This window comes from Schistocerca gregaria, chromosome 1 (genome assembly GCF_023897955.1).
Source record: "Schistocerca gregaria isolate iqSchGreg1 chromosome 1, iqSchGreg1.2, whole genome shotgun sequence".
In the NCBI taxonomy this organism is placed as follows: Eukaryota; Metazoa; Arthropoda; class Insecta; order Orthoptera; family Acrididae; genus Schistocerca; species Schistocerca gregaria.
The window spans coordinates 988,663,047-988,686,799 of NC_064920.1; the positions used below are offsets into that span (position 1 = coordinate 988,663,047).

At 41.8% G+C, this 23,753-nt stretch overlaps 1 protein-coding gene across 1 annotated transcript in view; it reads right to left on the minus strand.

Annotated features, from left to right (window-relative positions):
• LOC126278065 (uncharacterized) overlaps window positions 1-23,753 on the minus strand; it is a 310,230-nt gene that overhangs the window by 91,588 nt on the left and 194,889 nt on the right. The window contains exon 4 of the mRNA XM_049977894.1: window positions 4,846-5,016. Within this exon, the coding sequence (XP_049833851.1) occupies window positions 4,846-5,016 (171 nt within the window). The remainder of the gene's footprint in view (window positions 1-4,845; window positions 5,017-23,753) is intronic.

Genomic DNA, 23,753 nt, shown 5'->3' on the forward strand with positions numbered 1-23,753 from the left:
TTCCAATTTTTCCATGACGCGAGCGGCAAACTTTACTTAGCTCAAGGCCGAATTCATCAACGTCAGTTAAAATTAGGCGCATGTTAAAATGTTACTGTCTCTGTAAGAACTTCTGTTTGTTACTGGGCAACAAAAGTACTGCCGGCCGCGGTGGTCTCGCGGTTCTAGGAGAGCAGTCCGGAACCGTGCGACTGCTACGGTCGCAGGTTCGAATCCTGCCTCGGGCATGGATGTGTGTGATGTCCTTAGGTTAGTTAGGTTTAAGTAGTTCTAAGTTCTAGGGGACTAATGACCACAGCAGTTGAGTCCCATAGTGCTCAGAGCCATTTGAACCATTTTTTTGAACAAAAGTACTCTTAAACCTCTGCCCACAATTTGAGGTGGAAAAACACCCGACCGCTCTCTGCCTTTGTGCGCATGCGTCATGTAGCTCAGGTCTTACTCCCAGCCAGTGTATCCTCCTAGCCAGTCACGCTCACAGTATTGGAGGCGTCGTCTATCGTACTACTCAGGTGGGTTTCCACCCGGCCTTGTTGCTAACGTTCTTCCAATCTACCTTGTGGCCAGAGGGTTAAGTAGCTCTTAACGTAAGATGACGTTTTCGGATTTTGCTTCTAACGCGTGCTCTAATATTGTTATGTTTTGCTATTGTTATTGTTAGAAAAATCTTTATTCAGTCGGTCGTCGAAATATTGAAATAAAAGTTGCTGTGGACGTCGCGTAATAAATATTTCGCGTGAAGCGCTGTTGCGACACAGGCAAAGATCAGTTGTGGAAACTGAGCCACTGAATATTACAAATAATGTTAGAAAGAATACGGCCGACTGACTACATCAAATAAGAGGACACGTACATTCGCGAATGACTGGTCAAAAATGAAATTAAATGTCGTGTGGCTAGGGCCTCAAAAAAAAAAAAAAAATACTGTATAGGAAATGAGTCTTCAATATAGTTACGCTTGTACGCACTCAAATGTCTGCAAACATACGAACGGAGGCACGTACATTTTGAGTGCAATCATCCCCCGTGGCTTGGATAAAAAGAATTACAGTTAAATGCATTTATTCATCTTAGAACGTAAATGCGTCGACTTCGAAATTAAATGAAAAGAAAGACTGCAGGTTCTGAAAGTCACGGCAAATATATTGAAATTGGCGGTAGCGGCAAAGAAAGGAAAAATGAACACATTCACGTACCTCTATTACTGAGCAGCGTCGTCGTGAAGATAGTCGCCTCCATCTAAATACTCTGCATAAAAAGTAACAATTTTCCAGAATTTCAGGAGCTAGGACCCGTGGTATCACAAAACACGAAATAGTTCTGCTTCAAAATCACTTTCATTATTTAACCCAATTTTATCAGTAAGAAATGGCACAAAACGTCCTTAACACTAGGACAGGATAACAGCGGAAAAGGTAACTTATTCTAAAACTAATAAACGAAGACTGTAAAGCTTCTTTTGTTCAGAAAATGCTTTACGCATTAATCTCTGGCAGTTGAACTAGTGTCTATATATTCATAAAAAATTTATATAATTCATTTACATGCTGTTAGTTGCTAGAAGCACATGTTAAAGGCCGGGCATATCGGGCCGCACGCACACTTGATTCGGATCGCATGTGGCACGCGGTCCGCACTTTGGTTGACTGGTTGATTTTGCGGAGAGGACCAGACAGCGAGGTCATCGGTCCATCGAATTCAGGAAGGACGTGGAAGGAAACAGGCCTTGTCCTGTCAAAGGAACCATCCCGGCATTTGGCTGAAGCGATTTAGGAAAATCACGGTAAACCTAAACCAGGGTGGTCGAAATGGTTCAAAATGGTGCAAATGGCTCTGAGCCCTTAACATCTGAGGTCATCAGTCTCCTAGAACTTAGAACTACTTAAACCTAACTAACCTAAGGACATCACACACATCCGTCCCCCAGGCAGGATTCGAACCTGAGACCGTAACAGTCGCGCGGTTCCAGACTGAAGCGCCTAAAACCGCTCGGCCACACCGGCCGGCCAGGATGGTCGGACGCGGTTCGAAACGTCGTCCTTCCGAATGTCAGTCCAGTGTGCTAACCACTACGCCACGTCGCTCGGTGGGCCGCAGTTTGACGACCACTGGATTAGACTATTGGTGGAAACTCAATGGGAACACGGGTTACCCTAAAAAATCTAGGACTGACAGTTCGCAGCGACCTAACTTGTCTACATCTACATCTACATACATACTCCGCAATCCATCATACGTTGCGTGGCGAAGGGTACCTCGTACCACAACTAGCATCTTCTCTCCCTGTTCCATTCCCAAACAGAACGAGGGAAAAACGACTGCCTATATGCCTCTGTACGAGCCCTAATCTCTCTTGTCTTACCTTTGTGGTCTTTCCGTGAAATATAAGTTGACGGCAGTAAAATTGTACTGCAGTCAGCCTCAAATGCTGGTTCTCTAAATTTCCTCAATAGCGACTCACGAAAAGAACGCCTCCTTTCCTCCAGAGACTCCAACCCGATTTCCTGAAGCATTTCCGTAACACTCGCGTGATGATCAAACCTACTAGTAACAAATCTAGCAGCCCGCCTCTGAATTGCTTCTATCTTCTATGCCCTCCCTCAATCCGACCTGATAAGGATCCGAAACGCTCGAGCAGTACTCAAGAATAGATCGTATTAGTGTTTTATAAGCGGTCTCCTTTACAGATGAACCACATCTTCCCCAAATTCTACCAATAAACTGAAGACGACAATCCGCCTTCCCAACAACTGCCATTACATGCTTGTCCCACTTCATATCGCCCTGCAATGTTACGCCCAAATATTCAATCGACGTAACTGTGTCAAGCGATACACTACTAATGGAGTATTCAAACATTACGGGATTCTTTTTCCTATTCATCTGCATTAATTTACATTTATCTATTTTTAGAGTTAGGTACCAATCTTTACGCCAATCACAAATCCTGTCCATCTTGTATCCTTCTATAGTCACTCAACAACGACACCTTCCCGTACACCACAGCATCATCAGCAAACATGGCATATCCAGACACTCTGGGATGATGATGGCATTGAAACAGAGGATGACACGCTTAAAGCTGAAGAACTAAAAACTTTTTTCCAAAGCTGTTTCACAGAGGAAGACCGCACTGCAGTTCCTTCTCTAAATCCTCGCACAAACGAAAAAATGTCTGACATCGAAATAAGAGCCCAAGGAATAGAAAAGCAACTGCAATCACTCAACAGAGGAAAGTCCACTGGACCTGACGGGATACCAATTCGATTCTACACAGAGTACGCGAAAGAACTTGCCCCCCCCCCCCCCCCCCTTCTAGCAGCTGTGTACCGCAAGTCTCTAGAGGAACGGAAGGTTCCAAATGATTGGAAAAGAGCACAGGTAGTCCCAGTCTTCAAGAAGGGTTGTCGAGCAGATGCGCAAAACTATAGACCTATATCTCTGACGTCGATCTGTTGTAGAATTTTAGAATATGTTTTTCGCTCGCTTATCATGTCGTTTCAGGAAACCCGGAATCTACTCTGTAGGAATCAACATGGATTCCGGAAAGAGCGATCGTGTGAGACCCAACTCACTTTATTTGTTCATGAGACCCAGAGAACATTAGATACAGGTTCCCAGGTAGATGCCATTTTCGTTGACATCCGGAAGGCGTTCGATACAGTTCCGCACTGTCGCCTGATAAACAAAAGTAAGAGCCTACAGAATATCAGACCAGTCGTGTGGCTCGATTGAAGAGTTTTTAGCAAACAGAACAGAGCATGTTGTTCTCATTGGAGTGACGTCTACAGACGTTAAAGTAACCTCTGGCGTGCCACAGGGGAGTGTTATGGGACCATTGCTTTTCACAATATATAAAAATGACCTAGTAGATAGTGTCGCAAGTTCCATGCGGCTTTTCGCGGTTGATGCTGTAGTATACAGAGAAGTTGCAGCATTAGAAAATTGCAGCGAAATGCAGGAAGATCTGCAGCGGATAGGCACTTGGTGCAGGGAGTGGCAACTGACCCTTAACATAGACAAATGTAATGTACTGCAAATACATAGAAAGAAGGTTCCTTTATTGTACGATTAACTGATAGCGGAACAAACACTGGTAGCAGTTACTTCTGTAAAATATCTGGGAGTATGCGTGCGGAACGATTTGAAGTGGAATGATCATATAAAATCAATTGTTGGTAAGGCGGGTACCAGGTTGAGATTCATTAGGAGAGTCCTTAGAAAATGTAGTCCATCAACAAAGGAGGTGGCTTACAAAGCACTCGTTCGACCTATACTTGAGTATTGCTCCGTACCAGGTCGAGTTGACGGAGGAGATAGAGAAGATCTAAAGAAGAGCGGCCCGTTTCGTCACAGGGTTATTTGGTAACCGTGAGAGCGTTAAGGAGATGTTTAGCAAACTCAAGTGGCAGACTCTGCAAGATAGGCGCTCTGCATCGCGGTCTAGCTAGTTCGTCAGGTTTCCAGAGGGTGTGTTTCTACCCCCCACGTATACCTCCCGAGGAGATCACGAATGTCAAATTAGAGAGATTCGAGCGCGCACGGAGGCTTTTCGGCAGTCGTTCTTCCCGCGAACCATACGTGGCTGGAACCGGAAAGGGAGGTAATGACAGTGGCACTTAAAGAGCCCCCCGGCACACACCAGTCGGTGGCTTCCGGAATATAAATGTAGATACTGTTGAGTTTACATACTTGTTGTGCGTTCTGCAGACTGTTGTGTGTGTATTAGCAGGTGGCGATAGTAGGCGGACAAGGCTTAATTGTTAAAGTGTTGGCGGTGACAGTGGACTACGAGAAAAACTGGTAGAGACGTGTAGGTAGGTGAGGCGGCAGGAAGGCACTCACCCAGAACTGCGCGGCGAGCTGGTCGTATGCGTCCGCGCCGCGCCGCGGTGGGGCAGCCAGCACGAGCACGTGGACGGCGTGGTGGCGCGCCAGGACGGCCCGCGACAGCCGCAGCACCTGCTGCCGGTCGCCGCCGTCGCTCGCGAGCGCCTCCGCCGCGCCCGGACCAACCTGCCACAGAACGCCCCACATGTCCAGCACTGCCTCCTGCCTCCGTCCGCAACATGGAGCTACAATGAGGGGAGATGGCGCTGCAGACTAAAGCCGTCGGCACACGGACCGTGCATCCGAACGTTCAGCGTGCCGAGTTTCTGACGTCATAGCGTGGAATAGCACGTTCGGGAGTCTTTCCGAAGGTGCAAAGCAATATCTGGCATGTCAGATATTCTGAGCGTGCGTCTGAGCGTTGACCAATGAGATGGCACAACGCCACCTATTTCACACGCACGCCGTCTCCCTTCAGTACAGAGTTATGAGGCGCCATATTGGGATTCATTTCAAGCCTATATGTATATATGCCGTTTCTGAGCACCAGCAAATTGAGAATCACTGGAAAACCCGTTGTTAGTTGTGTAATTCGTTCCAATAAAATAATGAAACCGTCATATTCGTGGCAAAACACTTATTGAAACTTCCTGGCAGATTAAAACTCTACCATCTGAGCCACCGAAGCACGACTCAGGCCCCCTCCTCCCAGCTGTACTTCTGCCAGTATCTCGTCTCCTACCTTCCATACTTTACAGAAGCTCTCCTGCGAACCTTGCAGAACTAGCACTCCTGAAAGAAAGGATACTGCGGAGACATGAATAAGCCATATGCCGGCACGATAGCTCAGCGTGTTCTGTCAGAGGGTTAGTTGCCCGCCGTAATAAAAAATTAAAAAAAACTGAGTTCACCGATCATCAACGAACTAAAAACTGGTGTCTTACGACGTCCGCCTCGAGCATATACAACGAACGAAAGCGAACAAAATGAGATTTAAGAAAAAAAAAAAATTAAAAAATGGTAGAGCACTTGCCCGCGAAAGGAAAAGGTCGGGCACACAGTTTTAATCTCCCAGGAAGTTTCATATCAGCGCACACTCCGCTGCAGAGTGAAAATCTCATTCTGAAAAGAATTATTGTAACTTGCATATTATGAGAGTAGGCTATTTGAAGGCAGCAACACACTGAAGAACCACCCACATCGCATTGTTCTTAGTATAATTTGTTATAATTAAATTTCAATTAGTAACATAATTATCTACGATAAACGTTTTTAGCAAGCCGTAACATAATATGAGTAAGTACAATGAGTATGTTGTTGGTTTAGTGTAATGAGTAGCGTCTCTGTCCCTTATGAGATTTTGCTGAGGCGGTGGTTCACGTCTTAACACTCACAATTTCTTTTCCTAACATTCGCGTTTTTATTAGGTTCTGATACTTTATTATTAGTTTCATATAAGTATATGCTATAATATTTGATGTTATGTAAATATTATTTCGCATTTTTTGGAGGGGTGACTTTGTTCGATTGGCTTAATCTACAGGACAGCTTGAGCTACTTCTATAAAGATATTTTGCTCCTTTTTCTTTTACGCTTCGTATTTCACAGTTCCAGTATAGATTTAAGTGTCAGGATGTCGTTTCTGAAAGTATTTGTATGGAGTGTAGCCTTGTTTTGAAGTGAAACATGGACGATAAATAGTTTGGACAAGAAGAGAATAGAAGCTTTCTAAATGTGGTGCTACAGAAGAATGCTGAAGATTAGATGGGTAGATCACATAACTAATGATGAAGTATTGAATGGAATTGGGGAGAAGAGGAGTATGTGGCACAGCTTGACAAAAAGAAGGGACTGGTTAGTAGGACATGTTCTGAGGCATCGAGGGATCACAAATTTAGCTTTGGAGGGCAGCGTGGAGGGTAAGAATCGTAGAGGGAGACCAAGAGATGAATACACTAAGCAGACTCAGAAGGATGTGGGTTGCAGTAAGTACTGGGAGATGAAGAAGCTTGCCCAGGATAGGGTAGCAAGGATAGCTGCATCAAACCAGGGACTGACGACCACAACAACAACAACAAATTCACAATTTGCAAGAATACTGCTACTGGGTAGGAACATTGATCAAGTAAGACTGACTCACCTTGGGGTTTTACTAACATTTTGGAATGATGAAATAATGTTTATCTTATGCGGAGAAGTATTCCAAATTTGTACTGCACTGTCTGTAATGGAACTTTTATAAGCCTGTGTCCTTATTCATTGGACATGGTACTTTCCTTTTCGTGGACGATGGAGGAAATGTGCGTTTTAATAGAGCTAACGTGGGAATTTTACGTTCGCCCGTTGAGTGAACAGTGTGATTTACGAACTAGAAACATCGCTCAAACTGCTGCTGGAGTGCGTTGCGATGGCATATACCACGTTGGGGCCCACGTACCGCATGCAAAAGTCGCATCGTTCCTGAGCGTTCAGCAGCATGTTGAACTCGGCACCCTCAACGTTAACTTTCGACAGCACGGTCCGTGTGCCGACGGCTTTACGCTGTACGTTGTTTTGAAGCCAGTGGGTGGGGCCTGCCGCCTTCTTGGATCCCCCATAACATTAGCAGACGAGTGTTTACAATTCCTTCTTGTTTGTTATTTCTGTCGTGTGCACGCGATATTTATTTTATATAGTAAATGTTACACTGTTTTAGTGAACAACACAGCATGAGGAACGCAACTTCAAACATTTTTCTGGTCTTAAATGCGTATTCGATACAGTAATACGACACGAAAATATGATGCTTCTGGCCTCAGTATTGTAATTCCTTTTTGTTTATACACTTCGAATAACCGAGAAGAGAAGTTTGTGCTATGAAAAGCGTGCTTTCGTAATCCATTTCTATTCACTTTAATTGTGTTTGTGTCGATAATCGATAAAGCCAGAACTCCAAAAGCAATGATTGATAGTTTAGAGGCACCGTTTTGTATTCGTTGCATTTTCAAGTCCAATGAAAATTTTAAATGTTCAAGTTTGAAAGAAACTTGCCTTATTTCCTTTGGTGTCCCATCGATGTATGAAGGGATGATATAAACAAGACAGCTGTCATGTCAACAAAGTGAAAGATTCGCTAAATTACTAAGGAAAAGAACGGAATTTAAGATTGTCAGGCCCATTGTAGTTTACACATCTGCTTTGTTTTTAAATTGTATCTACCAAGTGACATGTGACATTCAGTGTAGCAAATAACAGCAATTTACAGGGTAACACGACAACACAGTGATTAATGTAATGATCTAAATAGCCTGGACATAGATAGGGAACTTTGCTTTAACAAATATGTAACCCTTTAAGTACTTACAATTTAACCACTGTAACAGGTGTTCCACACATTTTACTGAAGATTTAATTGACTACATGTAGTTACATTACTTCTATATAAATTATCGCATTTTAAAACATTAGTCCCCATTTCCAGGATATTTCTTGCCAGGACTTTTCAGTTACTTGGGAATAACCAAACAATGAAAACCAGGTATATCGCTCACCTCCGGAGAGCTCTTCACGTTGGATTGATAGGAAATGTAAAGTCAAATCACAGAAATAAAATCATACTGTAAAACTTTACAGTGGATCAGAATTTTAAGTATATATAAGAAAATAGCGCTTAAGTAAGTTCACTTACGAATGAAATGTGATTTGTTTAATCTTTAGATTACAATCAGAACGATTATTACACCAGTAAGCGACGCAAGCCGGCATTTTTTTTATCAAAACACTTCACGACTACACGGAATCAGACTACCAGAAGCGAATGTTTTGGGGTAGCTAACATGGCGGATCTTCACTTGGGTCGGCTTCAAGTTTGTGACGGCATGACAACTCCTCTTATTTTTACCTCCATGATTCGTAACGTCTCCTAACGTTCCAACTACGACTGCTGATATTTTTAAAAATATCGCGAATCCGATAAATCGATTTAAAAAAATATCGTCGTCGGTCATCGACATATCGAAAAAGCTATCATAAATCAAAGGAAGAAAAATCGACGTATCGGCCTAGAAAAATATCGGCTGCACATTGTAAATATACTGCCAGTTCTAAAACTGTATATTTAAGTATTGGTTTGTTATTAGATATTCTATACATCAACAAGCTAGCGACCTTGCTACTCTCTCAGAGCAAGAATTGAAAGGATAAGGATGCACGTTCACGCTTGAGATAACTACAGGGTGGCGCACGAATTGTGTTACCAATTGCTTCTTTCACAATTTACGACGCACATTAAATATCCCGCTGGGATCTCTACAGAAGTACCAGCAGAGCTTGGAAAAACAAATGAGTTACGAAATGACGTGTAATTCACGATACTGCCACTAGGAGACTAGTAAGCAGCAGTGCCTGACAATGGAAGACTGACGACACAGCATCGATCGGAAATTGTGTTACTTTTTCATGAAACGAAAAGCCTTGTTGTGACTCACAGGCGTTTTCGACGACAGTTTAACACACAATGGGCCCCTTGCAAGAAGACCATCCACAGGTTCTACGATAAATTTGTACAGGAAGGAACAGTATTGGATCGAAGCGACCTTGGCCTAAGCCTGTTTGTTCGCCGGAGAATATTGAAGCGGAACGAGTTGCTGTACAGAGAAGTCCCGGGAAATCGTGTAGAAAGGCACCAGTGCACCTGGGAATATCCAGACGCTCCGTTGAACGCATTCTTAAAAGTGACCTCCATATGTACCCACACAAGATGACCTGTGTACAGAATCTCACTGAAGAACACAAGCAGTAAGACTACTGTTTGCTCAGTGGGGGGAGGATACGGAAGAAACTCTCAACAACGTTTGGTTTTCAGGCGAGGCGCATTTTCATTTAGACGGTATGGTTACCACGCAAATTGTACGCTTTTGGGCCGCTGAAAACCCACAAGTACTTCATGAACGACAACATTATGCTCCGAGGATTACAGCGTGGGCAGCAATTTCCAGCCGCGGACTTATTGGACCCTTTGTCTTTGAAGAAACAGTGAAAAACGAGCGTTATTTGAGCGTAGTTCGCATTAGCTTCATTCCACAGCTTCTTGCTACTGCCTTGCCCTTCTACACGCAGTGGTTCATGCAAGATGGAGCAAGGCCACACACATACTGCGAACACTGTGTTGGAGTTTTTACACGAGCATTTCGACTTGCGGATCATATCACTCAGGTTTCCAGGACGCTTCAATGACGGACAAAATTGCCCCCCCCGCCCCCCAATAGTCCAGACCTCAATTCATGTGACTTTTTTCTTTGGGAGTACCTAAAGGAAAAAAATTTCCCGAAACGTCCACGTGATTTAATGGAGCTCAGAAGACTTATTCTTCAAGCTTGTAGTGAAATTACGGAAGAAATGTGCCGTAGTGTAATCACTAACTTCAGTGTTTGTTTGAGGGAAGTTAGGAAACGAAATGGTAGACATATTGAGCATGTGCTGAGTTAGAACAAATCTCCATGGACGGCTCTTCATTGTAGTATATGTTCCTTTCAGATTATATTTACAATAACGTTTATATTTTTAAAAAATGGTAACACATTTCGTGCACCACCCTGTACTTTGCCAAAAACAGGAACTGTATATAAGAGGTACAATAAAAAATTGTCCGATGGGTACGTCGTTCTGTTTCGTCACGTGCCGGATTTGTCCCTCACACGTCTCCGTCCACTGCAAAAACGAGTCTTGTCATTTATATATAAATATAGGGCAGAGGGACTACGAATGTAGTGTGTGGAAATTAAGTTGGGTATGTTCGCCTGTCGGGGAGCATGCAAGGGATAAATCCCTGCAGTCGCACTATCCTCTGTACCTTCAGTGGCTCAGATGGATCAGCTTTGGGTCTTGATTTAATTACAGCTGGCACGATAGCTCAGCGTGTTTGGTTAGAGAGCTGGTTGGCCTCTGTAATAAAAAAAGTGAGTGGAAGGATCAACAAACGAACTTTAACGGATGTCATGTGACGTCCGCAATGACCAAACACAACGATAAAAAAAAAAAGAGAGAGAGGTGGATAGAGCGTCTGCCAATGTAAGCAGGAGATCCCGGGTTCGAGTCCCGCCTGTCGACAGCTTAGGGGCTTGATTTAATTATCATTTCATTTATGATCATTATTTTCAGCAACTGTTTTTGAAGAATGCCGATGTAACGAAGTAACACACGAGTTGCAATAAAAATTGGTTTTTAATGCAACTGGTGTTCTGTTTCTTCGCGTCGTAAATGTTTTATTCCGTTCACACCGCCACCTCCCAGTGCAGTCGGACTTCTTTTGTGCCACTTATACTTGCTTCACACTGTCAATGAGAAAGACTAGATGTGTTGAACGCTCAAAAAGTAGTAAGAATCTTTCACACAATAAAATAAAATTATGTTCTACTACAATATCAAAAGAACTTCTTCAAATATTTGCCGAAAGTTGTGAAAATAATATAATATAGAATAAAAATTTCGGCATCGATACAGCCGTTCCGATATCGATATATCGGGGGAAAAGTATCGCCATTATTTACGATGGTTTTTGGAAAAATATCGATATATCGATATTTTATAAGCAGCCTTAATTCCAACCCGCTCTGCGCAATGCCTATACTTCTGTTCACTACTGTTTATTAGGTAGGTACATAAGTTCGTCGTGTATTTGTTTTGCATGTTAGAATTCCAGTTGTTACAGGTTTATTTATCGATTCTCGTTTTTTGTTTGTACTTCATTGCTGCTATTTGAGTTTACATATTGTCATTCATCATTTGAAGGTAATAAGTGGAGCTGTGAACGCTAGAAAATGGAGTGTCAAATGGTGAAGCCGGAACACTTCCGACATATTCCTCTTTTTGAAGTCAGTAGAGGTGTGATGGTGCAAATGGCTCTGAGCACTATGCGACTTAACTTCTGAGGTCATCAGTCGCCTAGAACTTAGAACTACTTAAAACTAACTAACGTAAGGACTACACACACATCCATGCCCGAGGCAGGATTCGAACCTGCGACCGTAGCAGGTCGCTCGGTTTCAGACTGCAGCGCCTAGAACCGCACGGCCACTCCGGCCGGCAGTAGAGGTGTGACAGCAGCAGAGGTAGCCATACACATTTGCGCCATATGTGGGGGTAAAGCCAATGGACAGATCACGGTAAGAAAATGGTTTTCTCGTTTAAGGGAGGATTTTTGACGTTACTGGCTCTTCACGTTCAGCAAGAAGTTTGCGGTTTGATGAAGATCTTTTAAACGCATGGCGTGCACTGGGCGGTTGTCTTAGGTTAGAGAGCTACAGGATAACACAGAAACGGATTCAGTTTCAAAGGGTGGAGGTCGAACACAGAAAGAACGTAGATCTAGGAACCATACCTGTAACAGCTGTAAATTATCGTAGCTGTGTTGGGAAAATACGTAGCTCCAGTCGCTAATAGAAAGCACTGATACTCAAATCGTTATTGGCACTGAAAGCTGGCTACAGCCGGAGATAAGTTCAGCTGAATTTTTTGCGAAGGACGTAACAGTGGCCAGAAAGAGTAGACTAAATGCAGTGGGTAGTGGTGTTTTTGTTGCTGTTAGAAGTAGTTTATCTTGTAGCGAAACTGAAGTAGATAGTCCTTGTGAATTAGTACAGGTAGAGGTAATTCTTGGGAACGGGAATAAAATAATATTGGATCTTCTTACCAACCTCTCAGTTCAGATGATACAATTGCTGGAAGGTTCAAAGAAAACTTCAATCTAATTTCAAACACGTACCCGACTCATACAGTTGTAACTGGCGATGACTTCAATTTATCCTCGATATATTGATGAAAATATATGTTTAAATCCGGAAGTACGCATAAAACATCATCCGAATTTATGGTAAACGCAAACTCTGAAAATTATTTCGAGTGACTAGTTCATGAGCCCACTCGAATAATAAACACTTGTGAAAATACACTTACCTCTTGGCCACAAATAATCCTGAGCATTAAATCGGTTAGAGTGATTAACGAACACACGGCTGTCGTGCCGAGACTGAATATCGTAACTCACAAAATTTCCAAAAGTAAACGAAAAATATATATAAATTCAAAAACCCCCGATAAAATTTCACTTGACGCCTTTGTTAAAGACAACATAAGTGTAATCCAGATGTGGCTTGAATTCAAAGAAATAATATCGACAGCAACTGAGACATTTATACCAACGAAATTGGCAAACGATGGAGCTGATCCCTCATGGCGCACAAAACAGGTCAGAATGCTGTTGCAGAAACAAATTTAAGCAAACGCAAAACCCCCAAGATTGGCGATCTTTCACAGAAGCTCATAATAGTTTCCACAACTAAACTTTGTGTCTAAACCTGGCACAAAGTTCTAAAAGGCTATGGTCGTATGTAAAGTATGCTGGCGATAAGACACAATCAATGCCTTCTCGCATGAGAAGCAGAGTAACTCGCTAAAGCAGAGTTACTAAACACAGCCTTCCGAAATTCCTTCACCAAAGAAGACGAAGTAAGTATTCCAAAATTCAAATCAAGAACAGGTGCCATCTCGAGTAATTTAGGATTAGATGTACTCGGAGTAGTGAAAAAAGCGTCTTCCATTCCAGATGTATACCAACTAGGTTCCTTTCAGAGTACGCTTAGCTCAAAAGCTCCATACTTAACAATCATACACAACATCTCGCTCGACGAAAGGTATGCACCCAAAGATTGGAAAGCAGCACACGTCACGCCAATTTTTAAGGAAGGCAATACGAGTAATCCACCAAATTGGAGACCCTTATGATTAACGTCGGTATGCAGCAGGGTTTTGAAACATGTGTTCGAACATCATGAATTACCTACAAAAGAATGGTCTGTTGACACATAGTCAACACGGATTTATAAAGCACGTTCCTGTGAAAGACAACTACCTCTTTACTCACGAACTGTTAAGTGCTTTCGACGAGGGATTTCAAATTGAATCCGTATTTCTAGATTTCCAGAAAGCTTTTGACACCATACCTTACTAGCGATTCGTAATCAAATTGCGTGCTTATGGAATATCGTCTCACTTATATGACTGGATTCGTGATTTACTGTCAGGAAGGTCACAATTCGTGGTAATTGACCGATAGTCATCGAGTAAAACCCGAAGTGATTCCTGGCGTTCTCCAAGGTTGTGTTACAAGCCCTCTGTTGTTCCTTATCTATATAAACTATTTAGGAGACAATCTGAGCGGCCGTCTTAGGTTGTTTGCAGATGATGCTGTCGTTTATAGTCTAGCAAAGTCATCAACGGTTCAAAACAAATTGAAAAACAACTTTGCCAAGTTTGATGCGAAAATAAGCAATTAATCTTAAACAATGAAAAGTGTGTGGCCCTCCACGTGAGTGCTAAAAAGGTATCCGTTAAACTTCGGTTACACGATAAATCAATCAAATCTAAAGGCTGTAATCCAACTAAATACCTAGGAATTACGAATATGACAATTTAAATTGGAAAGAACGCAGAGATAACGTTGTGAGGGAGGCGGGTCAAAGACTGCGTTTCATTGGCAGAACACTTAGAAAATGCAACAAATCTACTAAAGAAACGTTGTCCTTTCTATTCTGGAGTGCTGCTGCGCGGTGTGGGAACCTTACAAGGCAGGATTAAATGGAGTACATCGAGAAAGTTCAATGAAGGACAGCAAGTTTTGTATTATTGAGAAATAGGGGTGAAAGTGTCACGGACGTGATACAGGATTTGTTCTGGACATCATTAAAACAAAGACGTTTCTCGTTTGACGGTATCTTCTCACGAAATTTCAATCACCAGCTTTCTCCTCCAATGCGAAAATATTTTCTTGACCCCAACCTGCACAGCGAGAAAAGATCATCATAATGAAATAAGGAAATCAGGGCTGTCCCGGAAAGATATACACTACTGGCCATTAAAATTTCTACACCACGAAGATGACGTGCTACAGACGCGAAATTTAACCGACAGGAATATGATGCTGTGATATGCAAATGATTAGCTTTTCAGAGCATTCACACAAGGTTGGCGCCGGTGGCGACACCTACAACGTGCTGACATGAGGAATGTTTCCAACCACTTTCTCATACACAAACAACAGTTGACTGGCGTTGTCTGGTGAAACGTTGTTGTGATCCTTAAGTAAGGAGGAGAAATGCGTACCATCACGTTTCCGTCTTTGATAAAGGTCGAATTGTAGCCGATTGCGGTTTATCGTATCACGACATTGCTGCTGGCGTTGGTCGAGATCCAATGACTGTTAGCAGACTATGGAATCGGTGGGTTCAGGAGGGTAATACGGAACGCCGTGCTGGACCCTAACGGCCTCGTATCACTAGCAGTCGAGATGACAGGCATCTTATCTGCATGGCTGTAACGGATCGTGCAGCCACGTCTCGATCCCTGAGTCAACAGATGGGGACATCTGCAAGACAACAACCATCTGCACGAACAGTTCGACGACGTTTGCAGCAGCATGGACTATTGAGCTCGGAGACCATGTCTGCGGGTACCCTTGACGCTGCATCACAGACAGGAGCGCCTGCGATGGTGTACTCAACGACGAACCTTGGTGCACAAATGGCCTCTTGGGTCAGTTATGGCCTCGTTTCTGCCAAGAACAGAGATTAAAATTTTATTCAGGTATCTCATATCGAACCAAGCTCCTTAATGGTGATTTGATCCATGAGAGCAATCAAACAGCAGAAAAATCACAAATCCCTCATTAAAATATGAAATAAGGAACAGAGGCCTGTCTAACTGATGTAGGAATGCAGGGTGAATCACCTAACACATGCAACACAAATATTTCGGACACGGAAGACGCTATCGATACTCAGTTTTCGCAGAACTGAATTGTAGGCAAGGGCGCATATTTGCAGCCAATACACCGATTTTGAGACGTTGACGAAAATGCAGCTTTTCAGCACTACTGGTAGTTACAAATTTTTACATGAGACAGCGCCCACTGGCAGTTAGATCCTAAACGTAGAGTAAATGGGAATGTCAATGGGGTTTGTTGCAGGAAGCAAGTGCAAGTAGTTTAAAGTAGTTTACGAGGTATCGTACTGTGAACATTGTAAACACCGACAGCTATTTGTTCCATCCTATTGGTTAGATGCTGTTACGTCTCTTGTGTGTACACTGCGATAGCATTGCAACTGTCCCCTCACTTATTGCATCAAAGTTGACGTAGTAGGGCGTGCTTGGAAGATGATATTTCCCAGTGCGGAAAAAGCGGTCCTGCTCACGGTTTATGGTGAATAGAGGAAGTATGCGGTTCGTTCGTGTACACTGTACGCCTAAAGATATCTCAATATACGTCAACCTCTTCAAACAGTTACAGATAATATGAAAGGGCTTATTACTGTTGCTTTCGCTGCAATTTCTGCTGAAATGCTATAACGTGTGCAGAAATCTCTGCGTAGCAGACTGCAAGCTTATATTGACGCCGGTGGTGGTCATTTTGAGCACAGGAATTGAGGTTACATTGGTTCTTTATGTATCAGATCCCACAGAGCTACTGCATTCACATTTGTTTGACTTTCGTTTGTCCTAGGCAATGCCTCGTTTAACAATACGCTTCCGCAGACTTATTAACATCTGTGTAAAGCTGCACATAAGCTCCCCATGTCAAATTCACATTCGTTTATGTTACAACATGAAACAAACAAATAAAGGTGTTTATAATGTTCAAACCACGGTATCTCGTAAACTACAAAGTACTTCCACTAGACTCCTGCAACAAACACCACTGACTTTTTAATTTAGTCTACTTTGCTGGTGGTATTGTCAATAGTCATTGTTCCATTCAAATATTTGTATATTTTAAAATATTTTAAAATATTTTAAAATGCCTACCGTTCCAATGTGTAAAATCCGAATATCAGTGGCACCTTCCAATGTCGAAATATCTGTGGTGCGAGTTTTAGGTTGTCCACCCTGTATAGGCCTATACCGGCCGTTATTTTTGAAAACTTTGTTAAGGCTGGTAGTTGCAGACTCCTTGTAGCGTCGTCTGCAGCCACCAATACGTCGAATGTATTGCGTATTTCAGTCTTATACGAGCATAATACAAGAACCACACTGTCCGAAAGCCTTCTATAGAATTCATTTACTATAGTGGTTCCTGTATTAGGCACATATAAACTGGAATACTCCAGACGTTCGATATATTGGGTCCCGAAGAAAACTCTACTAAGGCACTGAAAACAAAAGCTTAAATAAAAGTTTTCAAAAATAGCAGCTGATGGTATATATTTCTACAACATGTTTTGGAGGTGTTGATCCTTACGTTTCGTCAGCTGGTGCCAACTGACTCATGTATTCTCTATGAGATTAAGATCGGGTGATTTAGTAGACAAATCGAGTGTGATAGGGTGCCTGCTGCCCTTTGGACATGTCTGTTATCTTGGAAGACGCCAGTGTCCATGGAATACTCATCATGACAGTGTACAAGAAAGTGGAATACTAAGTCACCAAGAATGTTTTAAGGAACACCCTGGTTCCCATTCACGGTAATGTGAATGAGTGGACCCAGTCATGGCACGAAAAACACTCCAAAACCATCACAACACCAACTCTGGCCCGAACGAAATCTCTCCCCTCCCCCCAAACAAACAATGGGTTTAATGTTTCATTGGTTCGTAGGTTCATTCTACGGCTTCCATCATTCGAAAAGTGGCAAAATGGTGTCGTGCAGGAAATCACTACAAGCCTTCAGCCAACAACTATCAACTTTCTGACTTATTTAGCTCATTGAAGGCTTGTAGCTATGTATTCGGAAAGTATGAAATACCTCGAAGAGTACGTTCTATTGACACAGAGCAAGCAATGATTCAGAAAGTTGTCGAACACAGCTGGCTCTTTATTTCCACGAAGTAATAGAGTGCTACCGACAGGGGATCTCAAATTAATTTCAGAATTTTGTAAGATACTTTTGATTGTTCCTGACAAGAGGGTTCTAATCAAATTGCATTCCTGTGGAGCATCTTCACAGTTGTCCTCTGGATTCTTGATTTCCCATTTGAAAAGTCACATTTCGTAGCATTTGGCAGAAAATCCACAAGGGAAATAGAAGTTTCAAATTGAACACTAAGGCATGTTTATTACAAGGTGACCAGTTTCGATCACCACAGACCTTCAAACCTGTAATATAATACAGGACATAATTTAGAGGGGTACGTAAAAAGAAATTAAAATTAATTTTATAAATTGAAGGAATTACATAGACCCTACTCATTAGTAAATAAAACATCAAAATTACATAGAACAAAACATATGTATTATAAAAAGGAATATATATATATATATATATATATATATATATATATATATATATATATATGTGTGTGTGTGTGTGTGTGTGTGTGTGTGTGTGTGTGTGTGTGTGTGTGTGTGTGTGTGTGTGTTTATACTTACATAAGTAAGTGTGTATGTTCCACTTCTCCTCTTTAACCACTTTAACCACTGCACCGATTTCAACCCAGCTTGGTACACATATCACTTACTGTCTAGAAAGAATTGCTGTGAGGGTAAAAGCCATATACCTATCAAATGGGTGGTGGTGAAAAATCAGTATGGCCTGCGACATTCGAACACCCACACTTCAGTCACTTAGTATTTGAGAATGAGAGCACTTACTGTCTTGCAACGAACTTTGCACATAGTTTCATACCTTTATGAAATCTTTTCTTGCTAACAACCCCCACAAAATGATGAAAGAAAAAAATATTACTTACTACATGTTCACAGTTCGTGCAGTACAAACGCCGCATTAAGCATTACATTTTAATTTATTACTTTTTTTACCACTAACTGGAGTCGTGACACATTTTGCAGAGAGTATGTACTTATACCACTGAATGTACTAGAAAATTATATCATTGTAACATACGTAGTTCAGGAGATATGAAGTCATACACACTAAGATGCTTGAAAAACTGCATCATGCAATACGTTTCAGTTTATTTCTTCTTTTCTACTAACTCTATTTGCAACACATTTTGCAGGCAGTATTCAGATATGCCACTGAATGTATCTAGAAAAAACTTATCATTGTGCAGCACATAGATTCACTACACATTTCGTGGACAGTAGCTGCATATACTACTGGATATACATGCAAAATTATATCATTGTGCAGAACATAGCTCAGAAGATACAAGGTCACTAACATTAAGCTACTTGAAAATGAAACTACAGCACAAAATTCGCTAGAAATACAGGTATTATTTGCATACAAATATATGTGAAAATGTTCAATAAATCTTGTAAGGTGTCAATCAAGTACCACTCCTTACACTGAATTCCTAAAACAATTCCGGTTAACTCAATATGTCACACGACATAGTTACGTTAAAATATACGAATTTTATTGATAGGCAAAGTGAAGGAGATAAACAACCCGACATTTTGTGAATATAAACCACTAACACTCACACTACTAATTGCACGCAAGTATTTCCCCGACCCGAGCTAGAGACGCAGTTCTGAGGGAAAGGAGAATTTTATGACGGCACGCCATCTCCGGCAGCTAAAACCTTCGCCACGGGACACCTAGCGGGCACAATGAGACGTCGTAGCCACAGAACAGGCCGCCGGCAAAAGCAGCCCTTGTCCCTGCTTTTAACGACGACCCTTCGGAAAGCCTTTCTACAGGAACACGTCCGGGGACTGCAGACAAATGGCCGGAGAAACCCAATTCAAAACATTGGTGACTCACTGTAGCCACCTGCGTTAAAACTCGCTTGACAGAAAAAGCTTTTTATCTCCGTATTACATAGCAGAATTTTAAACTATTCCCTACGAAAGAAACAACGCCTGTGATAAACTACAAAAATTCTAATGGGTGGAGTTATAGCAAGTACAAACGCCCTGATTGGCCAGAAAGAAAACATGTGGCCATCAGCTTTGATATAGAAAAATTGCAGTCAAAGTAACTGGCTGCTTCTCTTGCAGAAAATTGCCATGTTTGAACATGTCGACTTGCGCCACGCTGAGACGATTGCGAGAGTCATTATGGGGACACTTGTTCACAGGCTCGTATGAACTCATAAAGAGTTAAACTGCAATATCTCGTAGTAAGGAGAACCGCACCGAGCACTGACAATTATTGCTTGCGATTGATTTGAGGGCAACGACCTACGCACTATTCCAGCCAAATAGCGTGTACCATGCCAGTTAACTTAGCTATGGAATAAATAGGAATCTCGGCTTCACCGAAGACTTTGGAAATGTATCAGACTGGTGTTTAACAGTCGAGAAAGATTTCGAATAGGTTCTCAGATTCACAGCTCGCGCTGACAGCCGTCACTGCCGCCGCCAACGCAAGCTAATCACACGTGATTGCGCTAATTCAGTGACACTCAGAACTGCAGTCGACTCCATCTCTCCAAATTTTTGTACATTCAACCATGTCCTGTAGTTAAACATATTCACAACTATTGGCCTTAATTGAAGCAGACAAGCGAGATATCCGATTTAACGAAAAGGACTCATTAGCCACAGTAGAGTTATGAATTGTTTTAACTGTGTACTTCTTTTTTTTTATTGCTCTTTTCAGACCCCATTCAATTTTGGGTATTTTCATTGTGGTTTTTAGCGTAATTGATATCCCTGGCCCCAACTGTATTTAAACTGCCTGTATTTTTTGAGAATGCAGGCTTTCTCGGCGAATCTTGAAGATAAATTCTTCTCGGGTTGACAGCCGAGTCGATGCGTTGTTCTCCAGCAACGTTTCAGCAAGTTTCTTACTTGCCATCTTCAGGCGAAGTGTCTGTCAACCCGAGAAGAATTTATCTGCCTGCATTTTTATTGACCCCCCAGACACGGTCATCAACCATCTTACTATTAAAGAACTTTATAATAAACTACTGGCCATTAAAATTGCTACACCACGAAGATGACGTGCTACAGATGCGAAATTTAACCGACAGGAAGAAGATGCAGTGATATGCAAATGATTAGCTTTTCAGAGCATTTACACAAGGTTAGCGCCGGTGGTGATACCTACAACGTGCTGACATGAGGAAAGTTTCCAACGATTTCTCATACACAAACAGCATTTGACCGGCGTTGCCTGGTAAAACGTTGTTGTGATGCCTCGTATATGGAGGAGAAATGCGTACCATCACGTTCCCGACTTTGATAAAGGTCGGATTGTAGCCTACCGCGATGGCGGTTTATCGTATCGCGACATTGCTGCTCGCATTGGTCGAAATCCAATGACTGTTAGCAGAATATGGAATCGGTGGGTTCAGGACGGTAATACGGAACGCCGTGCTGGATCCCAATGGCCTCGTATCAGTAGTAGTCGAGATGACAGGCATCTTATCCGCACGGCTGTAAGGGATCGTGCAGCCACGTCTCGATCCCTGAGTCAACAGATGGGGACGTTTGCAAGACAACAACCATCTGCACAAAGAGTTCGATGACGTTTGCAGCAGCATGGACTATCAGCTCGGAGACCATGGCTGCGGTTACCATTGATGCTGCATCACAGACAGGAAAATGCCTGGTCAATGGTGGCCGAGCAACTGGCTCGTCACAAAACGAGTCACTACTCTTGATGAACTATGGTTTCGTGTTGAAGCTGCATGGGCAGCTGTACCTGTACATGCCATCCAAGCTCTGACTCAATGCCCAGGCGTATCAAGGCCATTATTACGGCCAGAGATGGTTGTTCTGGGTACTGATTTCTCAGGATCTATGCACCAAAATTGCGTGATAATGTAATCACATGTCAGTTCTAGTATAATATATTTGTCCAATGAATACCCGATTATCATCTGCATTTTTTCTTGGTGTAGCAATTTTAATGGCCCATAGTGTAGTTAGGAATTTCGCTTCACAGTTGTGAATACTCAGTAGCAATATTTTACCTTCTGTAGGTAATTTTGCTGATTGTGCCATACCACGAAGTCATGCTACAGTAAAAATAAACCTTAATGAGATTTTCATTTTTGTCTGAACCTGTACACTAATATCTATTTGTGATAATGTTTCCTACAGAGGGAGTATAGTGAAACTGACATTGAGATCATTGTCTGATTACATCACTGTCTGTACTGCTGCAATTCTGAACTCTGCATGTGTGAGATGCTAACTTCCTACCTTGCAGGTCATTGGTTCAGCACCAAATTCCTAAAACACTCACAGAGCGTCCTTCTGCAACTGTGGTAGGAAGATAGATCAGAGCCAGCCCCACACATGTTAGAATCTGAAATACATTCGACATGTGCATACATGTGTAAAGCCATGGGTAGAAATCTGATTTGAGCCCCTGAAGTGATTTCAATCAAATATTATTTTCATATTAGTTACAATCTGGAAAGCATTACTGTGCAGGTAAGAATAGCCAGCCTCCTCTTGGGTGAGTGTGATAACATGGGGAGGGAAGGGGGGAGGAGGAGGAGATGGACAGAGAGGTGGTCAAGAGGAGATGGAGCGACAGTGGGGGGTTGGGGGTGGTGGACACAGAGAGAGGGGTGAAAGAGATGCACAGAGAGGTGGAAGAAGGAGAAGATTGACTAATAGATGAAAACAGCAGTTATATACCCAGGCAACTTCAGGTAATCAGCAAGTTTTATAATAATGAATAAACAGAATGTTAATGCAGCTATTGTAAAATAAATATACTTTGAACTTAAAAAAGTAGCAAATAATCATCGCATTCATTGTGTATAGGTTGTCCTCTAGGGGCATGCTGAAAATAATAATTATTATGTTGGTTTCTATAGAGATGGTGGGCGCCATTTGAAAGATGTAGTACCAGAGCGATTTCCAAAGAGATGAAGGTGAATATCGATAAGTGATTTCAAGCAGACGACGTATCATAGATTTACAGTTTAGCTGGTTACTATGGAGATGGTAGATGCTGATCGCGGGTGATTTCCATTTGAAGTGGTCACAAACATCAGTAAATGAAGCTTATTAGATAACTCTCCATTGATGCAGTCCCAGGATAAAAATAAGCACTATCGTGTAATGTACATATTAGTTTATAGCAAATAGTTGTTGATCCTAATATGTTACCAAATAACAATACTGAGAGGCTTGCAATATTAAAGAAAAATGCATGCCCGTATTTCTAAAATGTATAATGTGACAACTAATGATACAATAAGTAAGGTCAAAATTAAATAATTAAGATAATTCCACGATAACCAAGTATAAACTAAAAATGCAGTGCTATGACTGATCTAACATACTGCTTATTTATACACTTTAAAACATTATATAAATATGTAAGAAAATAATATGAAATTAAAGAAAAAGTGTCATAATACATTATACAGTATATAATAACATAAAGCACAATAATATTGGTCACAATAAAATGAGTATGAATAAGGAAATAAAATAGATTTGTACAGTTATAAAATGAATACACAGCGAAAACTTTCTAAAGCAAATTGTCAAAAAGCTCAAAGAAATGTCTGTCTTTTAAGTCTAAATTGGTTCAAATGGCTTTGAGCACTATGGGACTTAACATCTGAGGTCAACAGTCCCCTAGAACTTAGAACTACTTAAACCTAACTAACCTAAGGACATCACACACATCCATGCCCCAGGCAGGATTCGAACCTGCGGCTGTAGCGGTTGTGCGGTTCCAGACTGAAGCGCCTAGAACCGCTCGGCCACATCAGCTGGCTTTTTAAGTCTAGTTGCTCATTTATAACAGATAAGGGTTTTTACTTAATGTGAATAAATTTCCATTTCTTCTAATGTATTAAGAAACAGCCATTTAGATGCATTGCACAAAATTTTCATGATGTTAAAAATGCAACCTTCAGAATGATTATGTCCATCAAGATCTGACTAAACAATGATTTGGTTACGAAGTCTTTCGCGACGTATTTCTTGAATAAAAATCTCTCGGCGTACATGCCACATCAAATCAGGATAAAAGCAACGTGGGATAGAAACTACATCTATGGAAGTAGAGG